The sequence below is a fragment of the Eumetopias jubatus genome, unplaced genomic scaffold, assembly GCF_037043125.1.
Source record: "Eumetopias jubatus isolate StellerSeaLion01/CBP00866 unplaced genomic scaffold, mEumJub1_p1.0 scaffold_16, whole genome shotgun sequence".
Taxonomy (NCBI): Eukaryota; Metazoa; Chordata; class Mammalia; order Carnivora; family Otariidae; genus Eumetopias; species Eumetopias jubatus.
Window position 1 is genome coordinate 77683557 of NW_028274822.1, and position 23081 is coordinate 77706637.

The 23081-nt window shown below is 46.2% G+C and overlaps 1 protein-coding gene across 1 annotated transcript; it reads left to right on the top strand.

Annotated features, from left to right (window-relative positions):
- The first annotated feature begins 11313 nt into the window (after positions 1-11313).
- On the top strand, positions 11314-17539 carry PLA2G1B (phospholipase A2 group IB). The gene is made up of 4 exons (XM_028116656.2): positions 11314-11347; positions 14535-14694; positions 15184-15311; positions 17418-17539. The coding sequence occupies exons 1-4, from the start codon at positions 11314-11316 to the stop codon at positions 17537-17539; spliced, it is 444 nt and encodes a 147-aa protein (XP_027972457.1).
- Positions 17540-23081: the final 5542 nt, after the last annotated feature.

A 23081-nucleotide genomic window follows, 5' to 3' on the forward strand; every position in this document is an offset into this window, starting at 1 on the left:
CCACCTCCCTCCAGTCCTGGAAAGGAGGACAGGGTTGCGGCCAGGCCAAGCCCCTGGAACCATCCCGTCCTGTATCATATGTAAATACTGTGAGGTGAAGCCCCTACCCCTCTGTAAGACCCCTTAGGGGTGAGGGCATCGCCTCACCCCACCTGGCAAAGGTGTCCCCCTGTGTTTCTGTCTCCTCCTCAGACACCGTTACTGTAAGCTTGCAGGCCTCAACTGTGGCCAAGGCAAGCCCGCTCGCTCAGGCCCTAGGGGTCAAGGCCTTGGGCCTGCTCACCCCAAAAACCCAGCGTGGGGCCAAGGGGTGAGGAAAGAGAAGGGCTCGCCCGGAGCCACTGCTGGAAAGGAATTAACTCTCCAAAGGTCTCCCCCTGCCCCCTACCTAGGTCAGGCCTTCATGGTTTCTGCTCTGAGCCCCCCATGAGCGGGCATCAAGGGGGTACTTTGGGAAGGGGTGGACCCCAGGGGAAAGCAAAGGGCTTCTCAGGGAACCCCCACATTCTCTCACTGAAGTTTCCCACCAGGATGGTCCCATGGCCAGAGCCCCTTGGCAGCCCCGAGCCCCCAAGCCCCCTTCAAAGGAAAAAGAGGCTCAGGGTCTGACTCTTCATGAACAGTGAGTGACCCGGCTGGCATGGCAGGGCTGAGGCCCACCTACCTGTTGTTGTCCCCTCTCTGTGTCCCTCTCCCCCAGGTCTGAGGCTGGGGACCTAAGCTCTCTCCCCCATCATAGTTCCCATCCCTGAAAACCCCCTTTGGAGAGTTAATTGTCTGTGTGAGGTGCTTAACCTATTAGCCCTGAGAACACAAAGCAATAATCTTTGTTACTGAGATGCGCGGCTGTTTGTGGTTTTGTTTTGTTTTCTTGTTTTTTTTTTTTAAATGTTTCCTAATAAAAGAGAAGCTGCATTTTATTGGTTTTTATTTTTAATTTTCTACACGTTTGAGCTGAGTCGTGAGAGACTCAGCTTCCTTCTCCCCCTTTCTTGTGACCCCCATCCCACCCCCACTGGGCCCACCCATGGGCTCAGGGCCCTGGAATTCCGTTTTCTGATTTGTTTGGGGAATTTTTTAAAAAGATGTTACACGGTGTTTTGAAGCCAGCAAGTTACCACCCTCCGGTGTCTCTTCTCTCCACATCTGTAACTTCTTTTTCCAGGTTTTATTTTCAGTTTTAAATTCCTAATAAATTATTTGAAAACGGTGCTGGCTTTGTGAGTCTCTTCTATCTCTGTGTACATTCAGGTCTAGGTACCCCAATGACACCCTGTTTTCTCCTACCTTCTGTTCGTCTCCTGAAAGTCTACACTTTCCATTTGACCAAGTTTCATTTACAACTTCTTGACCAGCCTCAAAGCTTAGTGTTGATGATGAGATACCACTTCACACCCATGAGGATGGCTATTTAAAAAAAAAAAAAAAAATGGTGGGGCAGGGAGATAACAAGTGCTGGTGAGGATGTGGAGAAATTGGAAACCCCATGCATTGCTGGTGGGAAGGTAAAATGGTGCATCTACGATGAGAAACAGTCTGGTGGTTCCTCAAAAAGCTAAACATTGAATTACCATATGATCCAACAATTCCACTCCTAGGTATATACTTCAAGGAATCGAAAGCAGGGACTCAGACACTCACACACCAAGGTTCATAACAGCATTACCCACCATAGCCAAAAGGTGGACACAATCCAAGTATCCATCAACAGTTGAATGGATAAACAAAAATGTGCTTTAGCCATACAGTGGAATATTATTCAGTCATAAAAAGGAGTGAAGTGCTCATATGTGCTGCAACATGGATGAGCCTTAAAGACATACTAAATGAGGGGCACCTTGCTGGCTCAATAGGTGGAGCGTGGGACTCTTAATCTCAAGGTTGTAGGTTCGAGCCCCACGTTGGGTGTACAGGTTACTTAAAAATAAAATATACTTTAAAAAAGACATTATGTTAAATGAAAGAAGCCAGACACAAAAGGACAAATATTGTGTGATTCCACTTACATGAGGTACCTAGAATGGGCAATTCATTGGGACAGAATGTAGAACAGAGGGTACCAGGAGCTGGGGAGGATGGAATTGGTAGTTATTTCTGAGCGATGACAGAGTTTTTCTTTGGAGTAATGAGAAAAATTTGGAAATAAATAGTGGTAATGGTTACACAACATTGTGAAATAAATAGTGGTAATGGTTGCACAACACTGTACACTCAAGATGGTAAAAATAGTAAATTTCGTTATGTATATTCTACCACAATTAAAAAAAAAACTGGGGTGCCTGGCTGGCTCAATCGGAAGAGCCTGTGACTCTTGATCTCAGGGTTGTGGGTTCGAGCCCCACGTTAGGTGTGAAAGATTGTTTAAAAAAAAAAACAGGAGCGCCTGGGTGGCTCAGTCAGTTAAGCGTACTCTTGATTTTGGCTCAGGTCATGATCTCAGGGTCATAAAATTGAGCCCTGTGACAGGCTCTGTGCTGAGCATGGAGCCTGCTTAAGATTCTCTCTCTCCCAGGACACCTGGGTGGCTCAGTCCATTGAGTGTCTGCCTTCGGCCCAGGTCATGTTCCCGGGGTCCTGGGATCGAGCCCCGCATCGGGCTCCCTGCTCCACGGGAAGCCTGCTTCTCCCTCTCCCACTCCCCCTGCTTGTGTTCCCTCTCTCGCTGTGTCTCTCTCTGTCAAATAAATAAATAAAATCTTAAAAAAATAAAATAAAATAAAAGATATAAGTAAATATTAGTTATTATTGCTATGGTCCAATATTTAAAACAAACAAAAACCTAACATGGACCCTTTGCTCTGGTTTGCCTCGAACTCAGAGAATCTTAACAGAGTAAGGTGGGGGAAATTGGCCGAAGTCAGGGTATGGGTGTAGCCAAATGGTCAGATGTGGGGATTCCAACACCCAGCTCTTCCCCTTCCTGGCTGAAGGACATTGAACCAGCTCCTCAACCTCCCTGAGCCTCAATTTCCTCATGTGTCAAAGGAGAAGGATAAAGAAGCCAGACTTACGTAAAAGGCCACATATTGTAAGATTCCATTTATACGAAATATCCAGAAGAGGTGAATCTACAGAGAGAGACAACGGATTGGGAGGGGCTGGAGGGGAGGGGGGGAGGGGGAGTAACTGCTTAATGATTAAAGGCTGGCCTCTGAGGTCTTAAATGTGTTTTGGAACCAGAGGCAATGGCAGCACAACACTGGGAACGTACTAAATGCCACCGAATGGTTTGCTTTAAAATGGTTAATTTTGGGGCGCCTGGGTGGCTCAGTCGTTAAGGTCTGCCTTCGGCTCAGGTCATGATCCCGGGGTCCTGGGATCGAGCCCCGCATCGGGCTCCCTGCTTGGCGGGGAGTCTGCTTCTCCCTCTCTCGCTCCCCCTGCTTGTGTTCCCTCTCTCTCTCTGTCAAATAAATAAATAAATAATCTTAAAAAAATACATAAAATGGTTAATTTTATGTTATAGGAATTTCACCTCAATAAAAAGAGAGTGCTACCTGTAACTTGGGTGATTGAGAATTAAATGTGAGGGCGAACACAGAGGACTCAACACCAGGCAAGGCAGAGAGTAAGTGCTTGGTGAACAGTAATTACTATTAATATCGGACTGCCCCAGATGCCTGGAAATGTGTGATCAGAGCTCAGCAGCAGCTGCCCCCTCCTGAGTGGGGCCAACGCTGCGGTTCACACATTCACTCAACAAAGATTCCCTTAGCATCCACTCTGTGCAAGACCATGTGTTAGGCACTAATAGGGTGACCAACTCATCCTGCTTTGCAAACAGGAAGTTCCAAGTCCCAAGAACCCTTCATTCCCTGGAAAACCAGGACAACTGGTCACCTTAAAGCACTGATTTAGTATGGGTGTGTGTATGGGGGGGGTCAAGGTCAACTGGGATCTGAAAGAAGAGTAAGGGGCACCTGGATGGCTCATTTGGTAGAGCATACAACTCTTTATCTTGGACTCTTGATCTTCAGGTTGCAAGTTCAAGCCCCATGTTGGACGTAGAGATTACTGAGAAGAAAAGGGAAGGGGGAAGGGAAGAAAGAAGGAAGAGTAATTAGGAAGTGCAGTGGGAGGAGCATACCAGGAGGAGAGACCAGCAGGTGCAAAAGCCTTGAAATGGGGAGAAACATGAAGCCTTTAATCATGAGCTCAAAGAAGGCCATTGGGGCTGGAGTAGAAGGTATCCCACCCCACTCCACATTGAGAGGTTGGTAGGGGCAGATGAGTCTCTAGGCTGGTTTTGTTTTCGTTTTAAGAATTTATTTATTTATTTGTGTGTGTGTGTGTGAGAGAGAGAGAGAGAGCAAGAGCAGAGGGAAGAGGCAGAGGGAGAAGGAGGCTCCCTGCTCAGGGAGCCCAATGTGGGACTCGATCCTGGGACCCTGGGATTATGACTTGAGCCGAAGGCAGATGCTTAACCATCTGAGCCACCCAGGCATCCCTGGTTTTGTTTCTTATATAGAGCCACTGGGAAGGTATGAAGGGTGTTAGGCAGTGGGGTGGGAGAGTGATGAATGAGGTATGCATTGGAAATACAATGGGGAACAGATCTGAGGGAGGACCCTGTGGAGGGAGCAGGGAGATATTGAGGAGGCTGCTGTGAGCATGGAGGCAAGAGATGCTGGACGAGGACCAGAATGTTTTAGGTTGAAAGAAGGGTATGGCTCGTAATGGGGCTGGATGGAGAAAGGGGTGAGGGGAGGGGGTGTTTGGAGGAGCTCCTGGATTCCTGAAGACGTGGGCTTTGAGGAAGATCAGCTTCCTTGGTGGTTGTGCTCAGTTTGAGAAATAGTCTCAGCTGAGCTCAGATGCAACTGGAGACACAGTTTGGTAAGAGGAGGGATGGGAATCAGCACCTTAGGGAGACCTCTGCTAAGTTAAACCCAGCCCGGTGTTACCTAAGGCCTTCTGGAAACCTCCCAACAGGCCACACAAGGGGCTCAGTGCTCTCTGTGCTGATCACACTAATCCCCCCAACTCTTACATCCGACACAGGGGGAAACAGAAGCTCAGAAATGTGAAGTATCTCACCTAGAGTCACACAGCTGCTGAGTGGCAAGGTGGGACTTCCAAACTGGGTGCTTCTGATCTCATAGTTGTTTTGTTTTTCTTTATTTTTCTTCTTTCATACAATATTTGATTCATGTATAAAAATAGGTGTAACTTATTTGGATATAATTTGGAAAAACTAAGTGCAAAAAAAAAATAGCGTTTTGAGACACTCAAAGGTCTCCAAAAATGGTCTGAGTATTAGATAACACTAAAAAATTGTTATTTTTATTAAGTATGATCATGGCATTATAGTTATGTTTTAAAAAATTTATACTAGGGACGCCTGGCTGGCTCAGTGTATGGAGCATACGACTCCTGATCTCAGAGTTGTGAGTCCAAGTCCCACGATGGATGTAGAGAGCGCTTAAAAATAAAATCTTAAGGGGCGCCTGGGTGACTCAGTTGTTGGGTGTCTGCCTTTGGCTCAGGTCATGATCCCAGGGTCCTGGGATGGAGCCATTCATCGGGCTCCCTGATCGGCGGGGGACCTGCTTCTCCCTCTCCCACTCCCCTTGCTTGTATTCCCTCTCTCACTGTGTCTCTCTCTGTCAAATAAATAAATAAAAACTTAAAAAATATTTTTATTAATCTTATTTTATTAATCTTAAGGGGCACCTGAGTGGCTCAGTCGGTTAGGCATCTGACTCTTGATCTCACCTTGGGTCTTGATCTGGGGGTCGTGAGTTCAAGCCCAGCGTGGAGCCCACTTAAGAAAAAATAATAAAATCTTAAAAAGAATTCATACTCAAAGCTTTTCCTCTTAAATTAGGAGCAAGGCAAGGATGTCCACTCTGGCTGCTTCTATTCAACATAGTATTGGAAGTCCTAGCCAGAGTAATGAGGCAAGAAAAAGAAATAAAAGCCATCCAAATTGGAAAGGAAGAAGTAAACTTATCTCCGTTCACAGATGACATGATCTTATATGCAGAAAACCCCAAAGAGGGGTGCCTGGGTGGTTCAGTCGGTTAAGCATCTGACTCTTGATTTCGGGTCAGGTTGTGGGATTGAGCCCCATGTCAGGCTCTGCCCACAGCAGGGAGTCTGCTTGGGATTCTCTCCTTCTCCCTCTGCCCCTCTGCCTGCTTTCTTTCTCTGTCTCTAATATAAAATAGGGGCTCCTGGGTGGCTCAGTCAGTTAAGCGTCTGCCTTTGGCTCAGTTCATGAGCCCAGGGTCCTGTGATGGAGTCCCTTATCGGGCTCCCAGCTGAGTGGGGAGTCTGCTTCTCCCTCTGCCCCTCCCCCTGCTTGTACACTCTCCTTTCTCTCTCTCTCTTGCAAAAATAAATAAATAAATAAAATCTAAAAATAAATAAGTTTTAAAAAAGGAAAGAGTCCACAAAAAAAACTGTTAGAATTAATAAATTTAGTAAAGTTGCAATCTATAAAATCAACACTCAAAAATCAAGTATTTTTCTACACGTTAACAATGAATAATTGGAAAAGGAAATTAAGAAAACATTTCCAATTACAGTAGCATCAAAAATAATAAAACACTGGGGTGCCTGGGTGGGTCAATTGGTTAAGCGTCCGCCTTTGGCTCAGGTCATGATCCCGGGGTCCTGGGATCGAGCCCCTGCATTGAGCTCCCTGCTCAGCGGGGAGCCTGCTTCTCTCTCTCCCTCTGCCTCTCCCCCAGCTTGCCCTCCCTCTCTCAAATAAATAAACAAAATCTTTAAAAAAAAAATAGTAAAACACTGGGGCACCTGGCAGGCTTAGTAGGTGGAGCATGTGCCTCTTGATCTCAGGGTTTTAAGTTCGAGCCCCACATTGTATGTAGAGATTACTTAAAAATAAAATCTTTACAGGGACAACTGGGTGGCTCAGTTGGTTAAGTGTCTGTCTTCGGCTCAGGTCATGATCCCGAGGTCCTGGGATCGAGGCCCGCATCGGGCTCCCTGCTCAGTGGAGAGCCTGCTTCTCCCTCTCCCACTCCCCCTGCTTGTGCTCTCTCTCCCTGACAAATAAATAAATAAAATCTAAAAAAAAAAAAAAAAAAGAAAAAGTTGGAGGATTCACACTTCTTGATTTCAAAACATATTACAAAGTAAAACAAACAAAAACATATTGCAAACTACAGTAATCAAAACACTGAGGTACAGGCATACAGACAGACACAGACCAGTGGAATAGAATAGAGAGCCCAGAAATAAACCCTCACTTACATGGGCAAATGATCTCCGACAAGGGTGCCAAGGTCATTCAATGTGGAAAGGACAATGTCTTCAACAAATTGTGTTGGAAAAATTAGATATCCACATGCAAAAGAATGAAGTTGGACCCTTATCCTATGCCATCTACAAAAAATGAGCTCAGGGGCACCTGACTGGCTCAGTCGGCAGAGCATGTGACTTTTTTTTTTTTTTAATTTAAGTAATCTCCCATAATCTCTACAGCCAGCATGGGCTCTGAACTCAGTACCTCCTCCCACCCCGCCGAGATCAAGAGTCGCGTGCTCCACTGAGTGAGCCAGCCACATGCCCCTAGAGCATGTGACTCTTGATCTTGGGGTCACGAGTTCAAGTCCCATATGGGTTAGAGTTTACTTAAAAAAAAAAGTTCAAAATGGATTAAAAACCCAAATGTGAGACCTAAAACTACAAAACTCCTAGAAGAAAGCATAGAGGAAAAGCTTCATGCTATTGGAGTTGGTAATGATTTCTTAGATATGACACCAAAAGCATAGGCAACAAAAGCAAAAATAGACAAATAGGACTATATCAAACTGAAAAATGTTCATGCTTAAAAGGACACAACAGGGGCTCAGTCGGTTAAAGCATCTGCCTCCAGCTCAGGTCATGATCCTGGGGTCCTGGGATCGAGCCCCACATTGGGCTCCCTGCTCTTTGGGGAGCCTGCTTCTCCCTCTGACCGTCCACCCCCGCCCCCAGCTTGTGCTCTCTCTCTCTCCCAAAGGAATAAATTAAAAATTAGAAAGAAAAAGGGGAGGGACACAACAAAGTGAAAAGTGACCTACGAAATGGGAGAAGATATTTGCAAATGATCGATCTGATAAGAAGTTACTAACTGGAATACATAAAGAACTCCTTCGCTGGATGGTTTGGCTATGGGAAAAAAGGTTTGGATACTTTGGTATACGGCCTCAATGTGTTCATCTGTAATAGTCCTTAATCATAGGGACTCCTGCGTAAAGCTCTTAGGATCTTTCCGGGCCCAGGGCTCAAGGAGTGTTTGCTGCTGTTGCTGTTTTGTTGTTGTTGTTGTTGTTGAAGAGGGTTCAGGACTATGAGGCAGGTACGCACAGGTTCCAATCCCAGCCCTACCACTTTCTAGCTGTGTGACTTTGAGCCCGTGACTTAAGCTCTCTGAACCTGTGTCACCATCTGTAAAAAAGGGGAAGATGGTGACAACAAGCATAACTATGTCAGAAGATTGTCGCTAGGCCAGAAAGCCATGCACGTGAAGCTCTCAGCACGTGGTAGCCAGTAACTGCTTTTAAGCATTTCCTGATAGTAAGAGCCTTGTCTTTCAAGGGCGGGGCAGGTGTGACCTTGCTGGAGTGTGGGTACGCAGTCACCTGAAGGAGCCAAGAAGCTATCCTTAGCTGTTCTTTCCACTGGAGGGTGTGTTCTTCCCAGGCTGGGAGAAGCTGTGTGGTACACACCTGTGCATGAGTCTGGGGCAGCCTAAGGTCATGGTACAAAGAGTGTACGGCCTGGCGGGGTACTTGGTGCCTGCAGGGTGCATTCCTCTGCCACCTGCAGAGGTTTGGATTGTTATATCTCGCACATCTCTCTCTAGGGGAAGAGGGTTCTGGTAGTAGCCTGACCCCCTCCCCAACCAGGGGCTTTGCCTAAGCCCCAGCACGAAATGCGCATGGGAATGTGTTCAGCCGGCCTTTGTGGAAAGCCTCCGGCTGGTGGAGGGAGGAGAAAAGGAGGGAAGTAGACAGGACCAACCCTCTGTCTGGCCTCAGGGGGCCTCAAGCACTCTCACCCACCACTACGAGTCCCTGTCATGAGGTGATATCGTGGTATCATAAGCACGAGATCCAACTCACATCTTGGTCCTGCTATGTGACACTTGGGCAGTCTCTTAACCTCTCTGATCGTCTTCTCTGCAAAATGGAGTTTTGTAACTGGACCCACCTTGGACGTTTATACCAGGTTCTTAGCATGGGAACTGGAATAGAGTTAGTGCTCAGGAAATGGGACTTAATACTACTAGCCTTAGAGGATTTCGTAGCACCAGCTTCTCCACTTTCCTCAGACCCAACAGGAGCAGTGCCAGTTCCTCTGTTTCATTCTGACCCCCGAGAACCCACACAAGAGGGACTTAGCATTTTGTTGGCCATGTCTTCCCTTTCCTTGGGCAGCCATCACCCATTGTGGAGGCTAAAGGGGAAGACCCTTTCATCAGGCTGATGTGGGGTCCTGAGCTAACCTTACTTTCTCCCCCAAGGCTCTCCCAGCCTCCACCCACCTCTTGGTGGGCACTGAGTGTCTGACAGCCAAGCAGCACTGTCCAATAGAACCCTCTGGGATGATGGAAACATTCTATATCTGTGAGTCACAGTGGCCACTAGCCACATGTAGCTACTGAACACTTGAAAAGTGGCTAGTGGGACTGAGAAACTAATTTTTAATATTATTTAATTGTGGGGCACCTGGGTGGTTAAGTGTCTGCCTTCAGCTCAGGTCATGGTCCCAGGGTCCTGGGATCGAGCCCCACGTCGGGCTCCCTGCTCCGTGGGAGACTTGCCTCTCCCTCCCTTACTCCCCTTGCTTGTGTTCCCTCTCTTGCTCTGTCTCTCTCTGTCAAATGAATAAATAAAATCTTTAAAAAATATATTATTTAAGGGTGCCTGGGTGGCTCAGTTGGTTAAGCGACTGCCTTCGGCTCAGGTCATGATCCTGGAGTCCCGGGATCGAGTCCCACATCGGGCTCCCTGCTCGGCAGGGAGTCTGCTTCTCCCTCTGACCCTCTTCCCTCTTGTGCTTTCTCTCTCTCATTCTCTCTCTCTCTGAAATAAATAAATAAAATTAAAAAAATTATCATAAAATATATATATATATATTATTTAATTGTAATGGATTTAGGTAGCCACAGGGGGCTAATGGCTACAATATTGGACAGATGTAGAAACCTCAGACACATATGAAGAGTTGGATGACTTGAAATGATCCCAGGCTGAATGAAGGCAGAGTCAGGCCCAAGCAAATAAATCGCTTGCCCTTTCTGGGCCTCAGTTTCCCCATCTGCTTACTAAATGCTGTTTCAGTGTTATTTCATTAGCTGAAGGAATTTTCCTGGGGCTCCTGGTTTGGGACAAAACATGGGAGCCCTTCCAGATGGATTTCTTCTTTTTTGGCCCTGGTGCACGCCCAAGGGAAAAGTAGAGAGAGCTGGAATCCTGGAATGCTTGAGCAGAAGCCACCGGGTTAGGATTAGGCCACTGGATTCTGTACTGACTCATGGCATAACCATGCCAGGGTGGAGGGAAAGGGTTCAGTGGGAAGAGGCAGGTATGGGTTCACGTCAGGGTGTAGTCACTTCCAGCTTCTCCTCAGGCTGAGCCTGGGATCATGACCGGAGCAGAAGGCAGACACTTAACTTCTGAGCCACCCAGGTGCCCCCTTATTTATTTTTTTATTTTTTTTATTCTACAAGTCAGATCCAAGCCTTTGGAACTCCAAAGCCCCTTACAAACCCTCACTGGGGAATGGGGGAGGGGGCAGCATTAATGTGGTGGGGAAAAATAAAACACGTGCCTTAGAATTAGACATGCCTAATAAAAAAAAAATTAAAAAAAAAAAAGAATCAGACATGCCTAAGTTTGGGCCCCTGCTCTGCCATTTGCTGGCTGTGTGACCTCAGGCAAGTCAACCTCACCTCTCTGAACCTGTTTACTCATCCGCCAAATGCATGATTGGTAGGGACTACTCACTAAGACCCACAGCTGAGACCCAGGCCCATGAGAAGGCGTGGAGGCAATGACAGAATTAGGCTGAGTGCAAAGGGGGTGGGGTGAGGGTCAAGGTTCCAAGCCGTGCAACCTCCAGAAATAATCCTTTCCATTAAAAGGTGCTAATGAAAATACATACACCACTTCCAAGATCCCTTGCTGATAGGGCTTGCTTGTTGGTAAAGGTTATTCCTGCCACAGTGTCAAGGCCAACTCAGAGCAGGTTTGGAGCAAAGCAAACACTACAGCCTTATCTCAGGGACATAGCGTAGGTATAAAGCAGGAGGCCATTAAGACAGTCATTTCTCTTGCTCAGCAACTTGAAAACGAAATGAAATTCCTTGTACTGGCTGCTCTACTCACAGGTAGGCAAGACTCCCCAGTCCCATCCCTTCGGTGCTAAGATCTCACTCCTCGGGATTGGGGGCCACAGCTAACAGGGCTGGCTGGATCTGGAGCCTTCACCCAGGGCTCTCTATCGGGCTTAAGAGCACCCATGCTGGGGTTCCCTCAAGTCCCCCCACAGTTGGCGCCTTTTCAGCCTTAGGTCTGAACTCAGATGATCCCTCTCAGAAGGGCCTACCAGCCCACCTGAACGAAGAGAGACCTCTCTCCTTTCTGTCTACCGTGCGGCCTTGGTACAGGGTCTTCCCAGCACCTACCTTTGCCTGCAATCTGTATCTTATTTCTTGTTGATTCAGTTCCTCTTTTTAAAGCTTTAATTAAATTAAACTAATTATTTATTCATTTTTAAGTAAACTCTACCCCAACGTGGGGCTTGAACTCAAGACCCTGAGATCAAGAGCTTCATGCTCTACCAACTGAGCTAGCCAGGTGCCCCAATTCATTTCCTTTTTATTCTCCACCCTCACAGAAGCATGGGTTCCATGAGCGCAAGGATAGAGCCATTGGCGCCATTTATTGAATGAATGAATGGAATCGGATACATTGGGATTCAGATCCCACCTCATTCATTCATCATTCTTTCATTCATTCCACATTGATGTATCAGAGGCTCCGAGGTATCAGGCTCTGGGTTGAGACTGAGGACTCATAGATGAAAAAGCCAGTGCTCCTTGCCTAGGCAACAGACACACACACACACACACACACACAAACATGCACACATACACAGGCGCACACATGAGAAGAGCTGTGTGCAGGTCTGGCCTGTGCAAAGAGCAGAGCTGGCTGGATCAGAGACAGAGAAAACAGGGAGGCAGGAGGGAGGTGTGGAGATGGGCCAAGGTGGCCAGGCCACTCCTGTCTGCTGCCAGCATGAAGGCTGCTCAGAGGGGAGAGTGACCAGCTGCCACCCTTACTTTGCCCTGGGGTTTAATTGTTTTTTAAGATTTATTTATTTATTTGAGGGGGAGGGGCAGAGAGAGAGAGAAACCTAAGCAGACTCCACCCTGAGCACGGGGCTCAATCTCATAACCCTGAGATCATGACGTGAGCCAAAACCAAGAGTTGGAACGCTTAACCGACTGAGCCACCCAGGTACCCCTGCCCTGGGGTTTAAACATATGGAGCAGCTCCAGTGTGCACAACAGATCAAAGGAAGAAAGGGCAAGGTGTGGGGCAAAGAGACGATACTGGCAGCCAATTGAAGGGGACCCCAAAATCATATAGTGCCCTCTTCTCTTTAGGGCACCAAATTTCACAGGCTATGGCTCTGAAAATGAGGTGAAGGGGTCCTGCTTCCTGAGTCTGCTGTGCCGAACCTTGTGTTACAAGCAGACTTCTTAAAAACATATTCATTAGATATTTATTGAGCACCTACTATGTGCCGGGTACTTTCTTTAATTGGTGTGTTGATTATTTCATTCATATAACTCATCATATACTTACGGAGCGCCTACTATGCATCAGGCCCTGGGGAATAAAAGCCCTGAGGCCTTGAGTTTATGGTCCAGTGAGTGGGAAGCATTAAATAAATAGATGGATACAGACTGCTAGAGGTACGAGGAAGCAAAGAACATAAAGAAAAGTGATAGCAGAAGAGCCACTTGGCTTGGGTGGTCAAGAAAGAGGAGGTGGCATTTTTTTTTTTTAAGATTTATTTATTTGAGAGAGAGAGAGTGAGAAAGCAGGGGGAGAGGCAGAGGGAGAGGGAGAGAGAATCCCAAACAGACTCCATACTGAGTGTGGAGCCCGATGCGGGGCTCAATCCCATGATCCTGGTGCCCTGAGGAGGTGGCATTTAAACCAAGATCCTCCAGCTTTTTGAAAAGTGAGATGATAAGCATGCCGGGCAGAGTAAACAACAGGTACACGGGCCCTGAGGCAGAAAATAGCTTGTCCTGTTGAGGATGGTAGGCCACCCAGTTCTCCTGACTACTCCTTATACTCCTGCCCCATCTCAACCCCGCCATTCCCCACCTAACCCATTTTATTTTATTATTTTATTTTATTTTAAGATTTTATCTACTTATTAGAGAGAGAGACACCGAGAGAGGAAATATAAGCAGGGGCAGAGGGAGAGGGAGAAGCAGGCTCTCCACTGAGCAGGGAGCCCGATGCGGGGCTCGATCCTGATCCCAGGACCCTGGGATCATGACCTGAGCTGAAGGCAGACGCTTAACGACTGAGCCACCCAGGCGCCCCTCTCACCTAACCCATTTTAGATCCCACTTACCATGTTCCAATTTTTCCACCCTCTAACACAATATCCAATTCCCTTATTTATTTCATTTATTGCTTATTGGTTTTCTCCCCCAACTAGGACATAAGTTCAATGACGTTATAGATTTTCTATTTGCTCGCTGATGTATCTCCAGTTCCTAGGGCAGTGACTGGGCCATTGTAGGTGCTCAATAAATATTTGTTGGATAAATAATGGGGACCCCACTGAAAACATATGTTCACACAAAAACTAGGATGCAACTGTTCATAGCAGCACTATTCATAAGAGCCAAAAATTATAAACCCAGACGTCCATCATGTGATGAGTGGATAAACAAAATGTGGGTCTGTCCATACAGTGGAATACTATTCAGTTATAAAAAGGAATGAAGTACTGTTATATGGTACAATGTGGATGAACCTCAAAGACATTATGCTAAGTGAAAGAAGCCAATCACAAGAGGCCACATGTATGATTTCATTTACATGAAGTGTTCAGAAGAGGCAAATCCATACAGACAGAAAGCATTTTGGGGGTTGCTAGAGGGGAGACGGGGAACAATCGCTAATGTGTACAAGGTGTTCTTTTGGGGGTGATGAAAATGTTATGGAATGAGTGGTGATGGTTCCAAACTCTGTGAGTATACTAAAAACCACTGAAATGTACATTTTAAGTGGTTAAATGGTGAATTTTATGTTATGTGAACTTTATCTCAATAACAAATTATTTTTTTAAACGTTTTACGAAAAGAAAAAAATCCCTACTCACATTACCAGGTTCCTGCGTCCAGCTCTCTTCCGAGGAGGCAGCTGGTGGGGTGCGGGGGGCAGCATGGGGCCAGAGAGCAGGCAAGCAGTGAGCGGGGCTCCTGGGCTCTGGCAGAGCTAATCAGGACGTATTTAAACTCTGGCTGTGTTTTCCTGCAGTGGCCGCTGCCTATAAGGGCATCAGTCCGCGGGCAGTGTGGCAGTTCCGCAACATGATCAAGTGCACGATACACGGGAGTAACCCCTTTAAGGAGTACAACGACTACGGCTGCTACTGTGGCCTGGGTGGATCCGGCACCCCTGTGGATGAACTGGACAAGTGAGTGATCGATCAGCAGGGAAGGCAGAGTGACCGTGGGGTGGGGGGAGGGCACAAGCCAAGGATCTCACGAGGAAGCACAGAAAGGGGATTTGCATATTTGCTAAAGATAACATATTTTCACCTCTTGTCACAAACAAACATGCTCCAAGAGGACCCTGAATCCAATGCTCTATCAGAAGGAAAAAGCGAAAGGTTGGAGATTTAAGTAGTAGCGGGTGCTGCTGCCCTCTAGTGGCAGAACGTCGCAACACAAGACACCACCGTGAAGATTCAGTTGTCCTCTAACTGCAGTGGTTAAGACTCTCTCACTGCATCTTCAGAATATATGATTGTACACTATATCCCTGCCACCATTTTTAAATCGCCATAAATAAACATGAAGGACTTAAGTTTTTTCAAGGCACAGGACCAATATCTTCCGGAGCATGTCAGCTAAGTCATCCCTACCTGTTCCCGAGGCCGACCTGCTTCCTTGCCCTTCTCCAGGTGTTGCCAGACGCACGACAACTGCTACTCAGAAGCCAAGAAACTGGACAGCTGTAAATTCCTCCTGGACAACCCCTACACCAAAACCTACTCATACTCATGCTCTGGTTCTGAGATCACCTGCAGTGGTATGTTTAGTCTCTTGTTGGCTTGTCAACCCTCAATAGACAGGGGAGGAAATAATAGTCATGATATCCACCATTTATCAATCACTTCCTTGGTGCCAGGCTGTGCCTCCTTGAATCCTGGCAACAACCCTAGGCGATCGGTAGTATTATTATACCCATTTAACTGATGACAAAACGAAGGCTCAGAAGGCTGAGCCAATTGCCATGGGGCACACAGCTCATACATGGTGGTATTTGGTTTTGAGCGCAGGTCTATATGACTCCAAAGTCTCTGCTCTTAACTGCCGTGCTATACAGCTTCATTATTTCATAAAAAAGAGCTTAGAACTACCATTTATGAGTTTCTTATTACCTCCCAGGTACTAGGCTAAGCATATATATGAGATAGGTTTTAATAACCCCATTTTACAGGTGAGGAAGCTGAGACTCAAAATAGCTACTTGCCCCAAATCACACAGCTTCTAAGCGGTAGGGCCAGCATTTGAACTCAGCTGTTTCTGATATCGAAGGTTCTGGTCTTAACCACTAAGTTATGCAGAGCTTCTGGTGAAGTATGTCCATCCAGGAAGGTAGTTCTGAAGAGCAGACAATTCAGAGAGGTGAAGGGTATTGTCATGCTAGGCCAGCATCTGGATTTGCACTACTCTCTACTATGCACCCACAGACGGGTCCCATTTTTCAAAACTGTACATACAATCTTGGAATAACCACAATTCAAATCCAGGAGGCCAAGAAAAAAATTACCAGGAATCCCACCATCCTGAGGCACAAACAATTTTGTAGCTCCATGTACATTTGCGCTTATCCTTGGAATAAGGTTTATATCATTGTAATCGTGGGTATGTGCCCACCTCAAGTCCTTTGTTCCTTCTGCCTGAAACACTTTCCACCTGAAGTCTCGGTCTAGGACTTTATTTTTTTTTTAAGATTTTATTTAGGGACACCTGGATGGCTCAGTCGGTTAAGCATCTGCCTTCAGCTGGGGTCATGATCCCGGGGTCCTGGGATCGAGTCCCACATCCAGCTCTTTGCTCAGCGGGGAGCCTGCTTCTCCCTCTGCCTGCCGCTCCCCCTGCTTGTGCTCTTTGACTCACTCTCTCCCTCAATCTGACAAATAAATAAAATCTTTTAATAAAATAAAAGATTACTGAATATAAGTAGAGGTACATAATTAAATTATGGGGAATAAAATTGAAACTCATTTTAAAAGTTATTGTTGTTGTTTCTTTTGGTTAAAAAGGTAAACAAGGCCAAAGTAATGTAATTTCAAACTCTTCAGAAGTGTATCATAGAAAGGAGAAGATGCCTATAATCCTACCTCCCAAAATAACCAGTTGGATATATTGCCCTTCATTTTCCTTCAGTAAAATATCTTGGAAACATTTCCACATATGGGTATACTTAATTATTTTAAATATCTGTATAATATTCTACTGTAAGAACATTCTGTAATTTTTTAAATATGTGCTATAAAGTAGAGAAATTGCCTTGCTAAATTTCACTAAGGTGAAATGTACAATATTTTGCTGCCTTGAGTATATGTTTTAGTGTTTTCCATATTGCTTTAAAGTTGCTTGCCTACATTATCAGAGATCTATAGCTATATGAGTTTTAAGAGCTCATTTTTTAAAAGATTTTATTTATTTGAGAGCGAGAGCACAAGTAGGGGGAGGGGCAGAGGGAGAAGGAAGCTCCCTGCTGAGCAGGGAGCCCGACGTGGGGCTCCATCCCAGGACCCTGGGATTACGACCTGAGTCAAAGGCAGATGCTTAATTGACTGAGCCACCCAGGTGCCCCAAAAGCTCATTTTAAGTCAAATAGGACTTCCCAAAAGGCATCCATCACGCGTAGGATTGCCAGATTATACACACGTTGCCCAATTAAATTTGACTTTCAGATAGACAATGAACATTTTTTTATTCTACATTCCAAACATTGCATTTATTGTTTATCTGATAGTCTGGTATTTTTATTTGTTAAATCTATCAACCCTAAATTTGTATCAATAGAATGGCTATGAGATTATTCCAGCTAATTCTTCCCGCCCCCAGACTGGACAAAGCAGGATCTACCTTGGCTCAGTCCTCTCCTCTTGCTCTTTTCCAGCCAAAAACAAAAAGTGCCAGGCCTTCATCTGCAACTGCGACCGCAAGGCTGCCATCTGCTTTTCAAAGGCCCCCTATAACAAAGAGCACAAGAACCTGAACACCAAGAAATACTGTAAGTGATTGAGTATCCCCCCTGGAAAGCATCATCCCCATGGACTTCATGGCCTTCACCTTACCCTGTCTCCTCCAATAAAGCACTTTGTTGAAAGGCCTCAGGTTTGGAGACTGTTTTATTCTCTGTCTGTGTCTCTAAGTCTCTTCTTAGTTCTTTGTGAGCATCATTCCTTCTAGCCTTGGAAGTTGAATTAGAGGGATATTTCTAGGGAGTGAACACCATAAGACCTGAATGATTAACAATAACTGATTATTTCCTGTGCCAGATTGAAATGCATAAATATCTTCTGAGGTAAAAACCTACCTCTTTTTCATTATCCCCGGGCTGGGGGAGAGAGAAAACTAATCCCTTCAATAATGTTTTTTTAAAGATTTTATTCAATCAGGGGCTCCTGGGTGGCTCAGTGGGTTAAGTGTCTGTCTTCAGGGGCGCCTGGGTGGCTCAGTCTGCCTTCGGCTCAGGTCATGATCCCAGGGTCCTGGGATCGAGCCCCACATCGGGCTCCCTGCTCCGCGGGAAGCCTGCTTCTCCCTCTCCCACTCCCCCTGTTTGTGTTCCCTCTCTCGCTGTGTCTTTCTCTGTCAAATAAATAAATAAAATCTTTAAAAAAAAAAAAGTGTCTGCCTTCAGCTCAGGTCATGGTCCTGGGCGAGCCCCAGTAGGGCTCCGAGCTCTGAGGGAAGCCTGCTTCTCCCTCTCCCAGTCTCCCTGCTTGTGTTTTGACAGAGAGAGAGACAGCGAGAGAGGGAACACAAGTAGGGGGAGTGGGAGAGAGAGAGGTAGGCTTCCCGCAGAGCATGGAGCCCGATGCCCGATGCCGGGCTGGATCCCAGGACCCTGGGATCATGACCTGAGCCCAAGATAGCCGCTTAACTGACTGAGCCACCCAGGCGCCCCCAAAATAAAAAAAAAATCTTTAAAAAATATTTTATTCACTCATCCTACAGCAAGAGAAAGCACAAGCAGGGGGAGCAGCAGAGGGAGCGGGAGAAGCAGGCTCCCCACCAAGCAGGGAGCCCCATATGGGGCTGGATCCCAGGACTCCGGGATCATGACCCTAGCGGAAGGCAGATGCCCAACGACTGAGCCATCCAGGCGCCCCCCTTTAACAATATTTCAATGAGCATCTGATGGGTGCTCATTAAAGGAAATGGAATATGGGAAACACTAGTACAGTGGCTGAGATTTATTTATTTATTTATTTATTTTTTTTACAGTGGCTGAGATTTAAATGAATAAATAAACTGAATTGTGAGTATTCTGAAGTAGCGATTACATCCCAGCAGCCACAGTATCTTCACAGTGCTTTGCACACCGCACAGGCTCATTAAGTAATTGTTCAACGAAGGTACATCTTGGCGCCAAGGTTTGCTGCAGTTGAGGAAAAACCACGTGGCTATATTTACCTTTTCAGATCACGTGGTCCTGAGCCCAACCCAGTCATTTCCTCGGCCTGCAGGGATTTCAGAGTAGGAAACGTGATTGGGTATCTTTTGAACACGTGGTCCCCGGGTCCCTTTTTTTTTTTTTTAACTGGTGAAAAGCGGCCCAGCCCCTGGGCAACCTCGGCGCCTCCCGGGCTCTGGCCCCGCCCCCTCGCGCGACGGCCCGAGCTGGCGCAGGCGCAGTGGTTGGTAACGGTTGCTCCAGCCGGCGTCAGAGTGAGGTGGCGGCGATGGCTCCGTGCGCGGCTTCCTGGGTCCTCGGTGTGCAGTTCTCCAGGGTCAGGCTCCTGCGGGAAGGAAAGAGTGGGCGGGTCGAGTGTGAAAAAAGAGTGAGCTCACGTGGGTATGACGTTGGGGCCCACCTTCCTGCGGTGCGCGTGCCCGTCTGGATGTCTTGGCCTCACACACGCCCCGCCGCCCCCAGGCCCCTGCCAGCTTCCGGTCGGTAGCTCCTCCAGGGCTCCCATCCCGGAAAGGGACGAGGGGGCCGGGAAGCTGGGGTGCAGGGAGTCAAACTGTCGCGAGGAGAGAGGCGAGTGGCTGTTGGGCGAGCCAAGGGCTTCTGCGCCCCAAGTCCCCACTTTCACAGAGGGGAAACAAAAGGTGGAGGGATTTGTAGCTCTGACCTCCGGTTGGAATGCTCTCCCTTTCCCTGCCTGGTGCTTGCCTGTTCATCCCTCAGGACCTAGTTGGGGTCACCTCAAGAGGTTTCTTGAGTCTTGCCATTCTTCCCTCCCAAAGTGCAATTGCGGAGTTACCCCACTGGGCTTCTATAGATCATTAAAAAAGGGAGTTCAGAACTGGATGGACTGGCTTTGATTACTGGCCTGGTCACCCCAGGTGACCTTGGACTAATTACATAAAATCTCCAAGCTTCAGGATCCTCATCTTTCAAAAGAAATAATATAGTGTGCAGATCATAGGGTTGTGGGAATTAGGTGAGCCAACGCCTTGTAAAATGCTTCCTACAGTGCTTGTTGTATGCTAAATGTTCCATAAATACTATTTTCCCAAGGGGAAGGAGAGGGAAGGATACTCTTTATTTTCTTTAGAAAGGCTTTATTATATCAAGCAAGATTTGGCTTTTGTAATCTTTTTAAAAAGGTACACAAAAAGGAAATGTAGCCCTGGAGAAGATCCATGCGAGTCTAGTTAAAGGAGTACTTGGTAGAGGACAAAGTTTTAGGCTAATAATGGCTGACATTTGCTTACTATGTGCCAGGCACTGTGCTAGGAGTTTGGGATGCATCACTACCTTTTTTTTTTTTTTAAAGATTTTATTTATTTATTTGACAGAGAGAGAGTGCACAAGTAGGCAGAGAGGCAGGCAGAGGGAGAGGGAGAAGCAGACTCTCCACTGAGCAGGGAGCCCGACGCGGGGCTCAATCCCAGGACCCTGGGATCATGACCCGAGCCGAAGACGGTGGCTTAACCTACTGAGCCACCCAGGCGCCCCGCATCGCTACCTTTCTTAATCTTCCCTAACAACCCAGTGAGGTAGCTACTAGTATCCTCATCTATAAAGAGATTGAAGATTAACCACTTGTCCAAATTCACATAACTAGTAAGTAGCAAGACAGGATGGAGGGGCGCCTGGGTGGCACAGTCGTTAAACATCTGCCTTTGGCTCAGGTCATGATCCCAGGGTTCTTGGGATGGAGCCCCGCATCGGGCTCCCTGCTCTATGGGAAGCCTGCTTCTCCCTCTCCCTCTCCCTCTCCCACTCCCCCTGCTTGTGTTCCTGCTCTTGCTATCTGTCAAATAAATATATAAAATCTTAAAAAAAAAAAAAGGGATGGAGATCCAGGTCTGTCTATATTCTAAGAGTTTTGATTCCATGCTATATTCCTTTCTAATAAATTGAGAAAGGAAAAAAAAACTCTCCTTTCTTGGATGAGATTAACTTTTTTTTTCCCTTCACGAGGTGGAATTTATCTGTTTCGTGACCTAAAGATTAGATAAAAAATCTGGATCCAAGCACCATCTTGAATCTCAAGAAGGACAATGTATCTGGAATTAACTAATTCAGATTAACTATTCCAATTAACTATTAACTATTATACCCCGTTCCTAGGAGCAGGGTAACCAATTCTTCCTGGTTTTAGCACTGAAAGTCCTGCAACCCAGGAAGCTTCCCCAGTACTGGGCAATGTGGGACAGTTGGTCACCCCACCTAGGAGTGTTGGATTTCCTATTGGTCCTTAAATGCATCCTCAGGAAGTTTGGCATTCACTGAAGACTGACCCTTATGCGTGTCCAAGCATTTCTTACGGGGATAATTTATTAAGTGAGCTAATGTGTTGTAAAATACTTTGCATAGTGTTTGTGATATAGTGTGCTCAATAAATGCTATTATTTAAGGGAGAGGTGAGAGACATACTCAATTTATGACACTGCAAAAAGGAATATGAGTTAGTGGGAAACTGGTGTTGAGTGTTATGTACTTGTTTGCCTTTGTGACTTCTATTTACTAAAACTGTGATAGCAGAGCAGAGCCATGGAAGCAGTTGAAGTCATGCCCAAAGCTGAGCTTATGCAGTTAGAAGCCTGTAACCGGGGCAATGACAAACTGATAGCATCCACTAGTCAGTTTGTTATTCCAGCAGAGGGCACTTATAGTGGGTTAGGAACTGCCCTGCTGGTAAAAACTGAAAGATGTAAAGTGAGGAGATAGCAGAGTTCCTCTTGGGATAAATTTTTGGGGAGGAATTCCACCTCAGGAGAAACTATGAACAAAATGAACATTCCTAAGGTCCTGAAGACTTGGTTTCATGAATCGTGCCAGCATTAGGTGATAGAGCCTGCCTCCTTCCTTGGCAACCTAACCTGCTCTCCACTGCCCACTGCATCTTAACCATTCCTGGTCTCCTTGGCCAATTGTACTGCTGGATTCTACTTCAGGCTTCTTTCTAAGCATAAGCCTCAGACAAATAGGAAGCAGTTGTTTAAAAAGAACAGAACTGGGAGGAAAAAGTCTTGGATTCTAGTCCTGGCTCTTATACTATGTTGTATGGCCTTCAGTAAGTCTGGATCTTAGTTTCCTCCGAAATAAAATGTGGGCAGGATGCATTTAATTTGCTCTCATTCTGTCATTCCATGCATGAATCTGTGACATTTTGTGGTAGAGAATAAGGATGAGGAAAGAGCACATTCTCGGTGAGCCACTTGAAGCCAAGAGGTTGTTGTTTTTTTTTAAGATTTTATTTATTCATTTGAGACACAGAGATACAGACAGAAAGAGAGAGCATGAATAGGGGGAGAGGCAGATGGAGAAGCAGGCTCCCTGCCAGCCAGGAGCCCGATGCGGGGCTCGATAGCAGGACCCTGGGATCATGACCTAAGCTGAAGGCAGATGTTTAACCATCTGAGCCACCCATGCGCCCCTGAAGCCAAGAGGTTGTATCTTTGTATAATACACTATCTGTCAGTAACCACTGAAATTTGTGGGTGAGAACAGCTTGAGATCCAAAAGACCCAGATTTGAATACAATTACTGGTACTGACTTTAGGTAACTGAGCAAATCTGATTCAAAGCACCTTAGGATCCTCCTCTGCAAGAAAGCTGGAATGAGATTTACAACAGCCTTACACCTCTTCAGAATTAATGACTATGGGAAAATGTACAGTTGTGCAGATGAAAAGAACTCTGTTGGTTTCAAGATCCTGGATTATCCCAGTTAACTAAAATTTACTTTCTAGGCAGGTGCAGGATGAACATGTATTGCTTTGCCCTAATTTTAGACAAAGGACTATCGAAAATAGGCTGTGATTCTTTCATCCGCTTTACTTTTTGATGAGATTGTGCTGAAAGCTTTAGCCTGGTACAGTGATTCTCTCTGGCTAACACAGTAATGCTGCCTTACTTGGCAGAAACAAATCAGTTTAAGAGCCCACTTGTTTCCTCTCTACAGACCAGGTTCAAGGCAAGTGTCTCATTATGGCAGCTGAAATCCAGCAGAAATCCTTAAGAGAACCATGTCATAAAGCCCATTCTCTTTTAGCTGATTAAAAAAAGAATATAAACGTACAGCCCACATACTTGGTGTGCTATTAAAAATATGGTTCCTTTATTCCTTAGTTAATAAAAAATTCATTCATACCA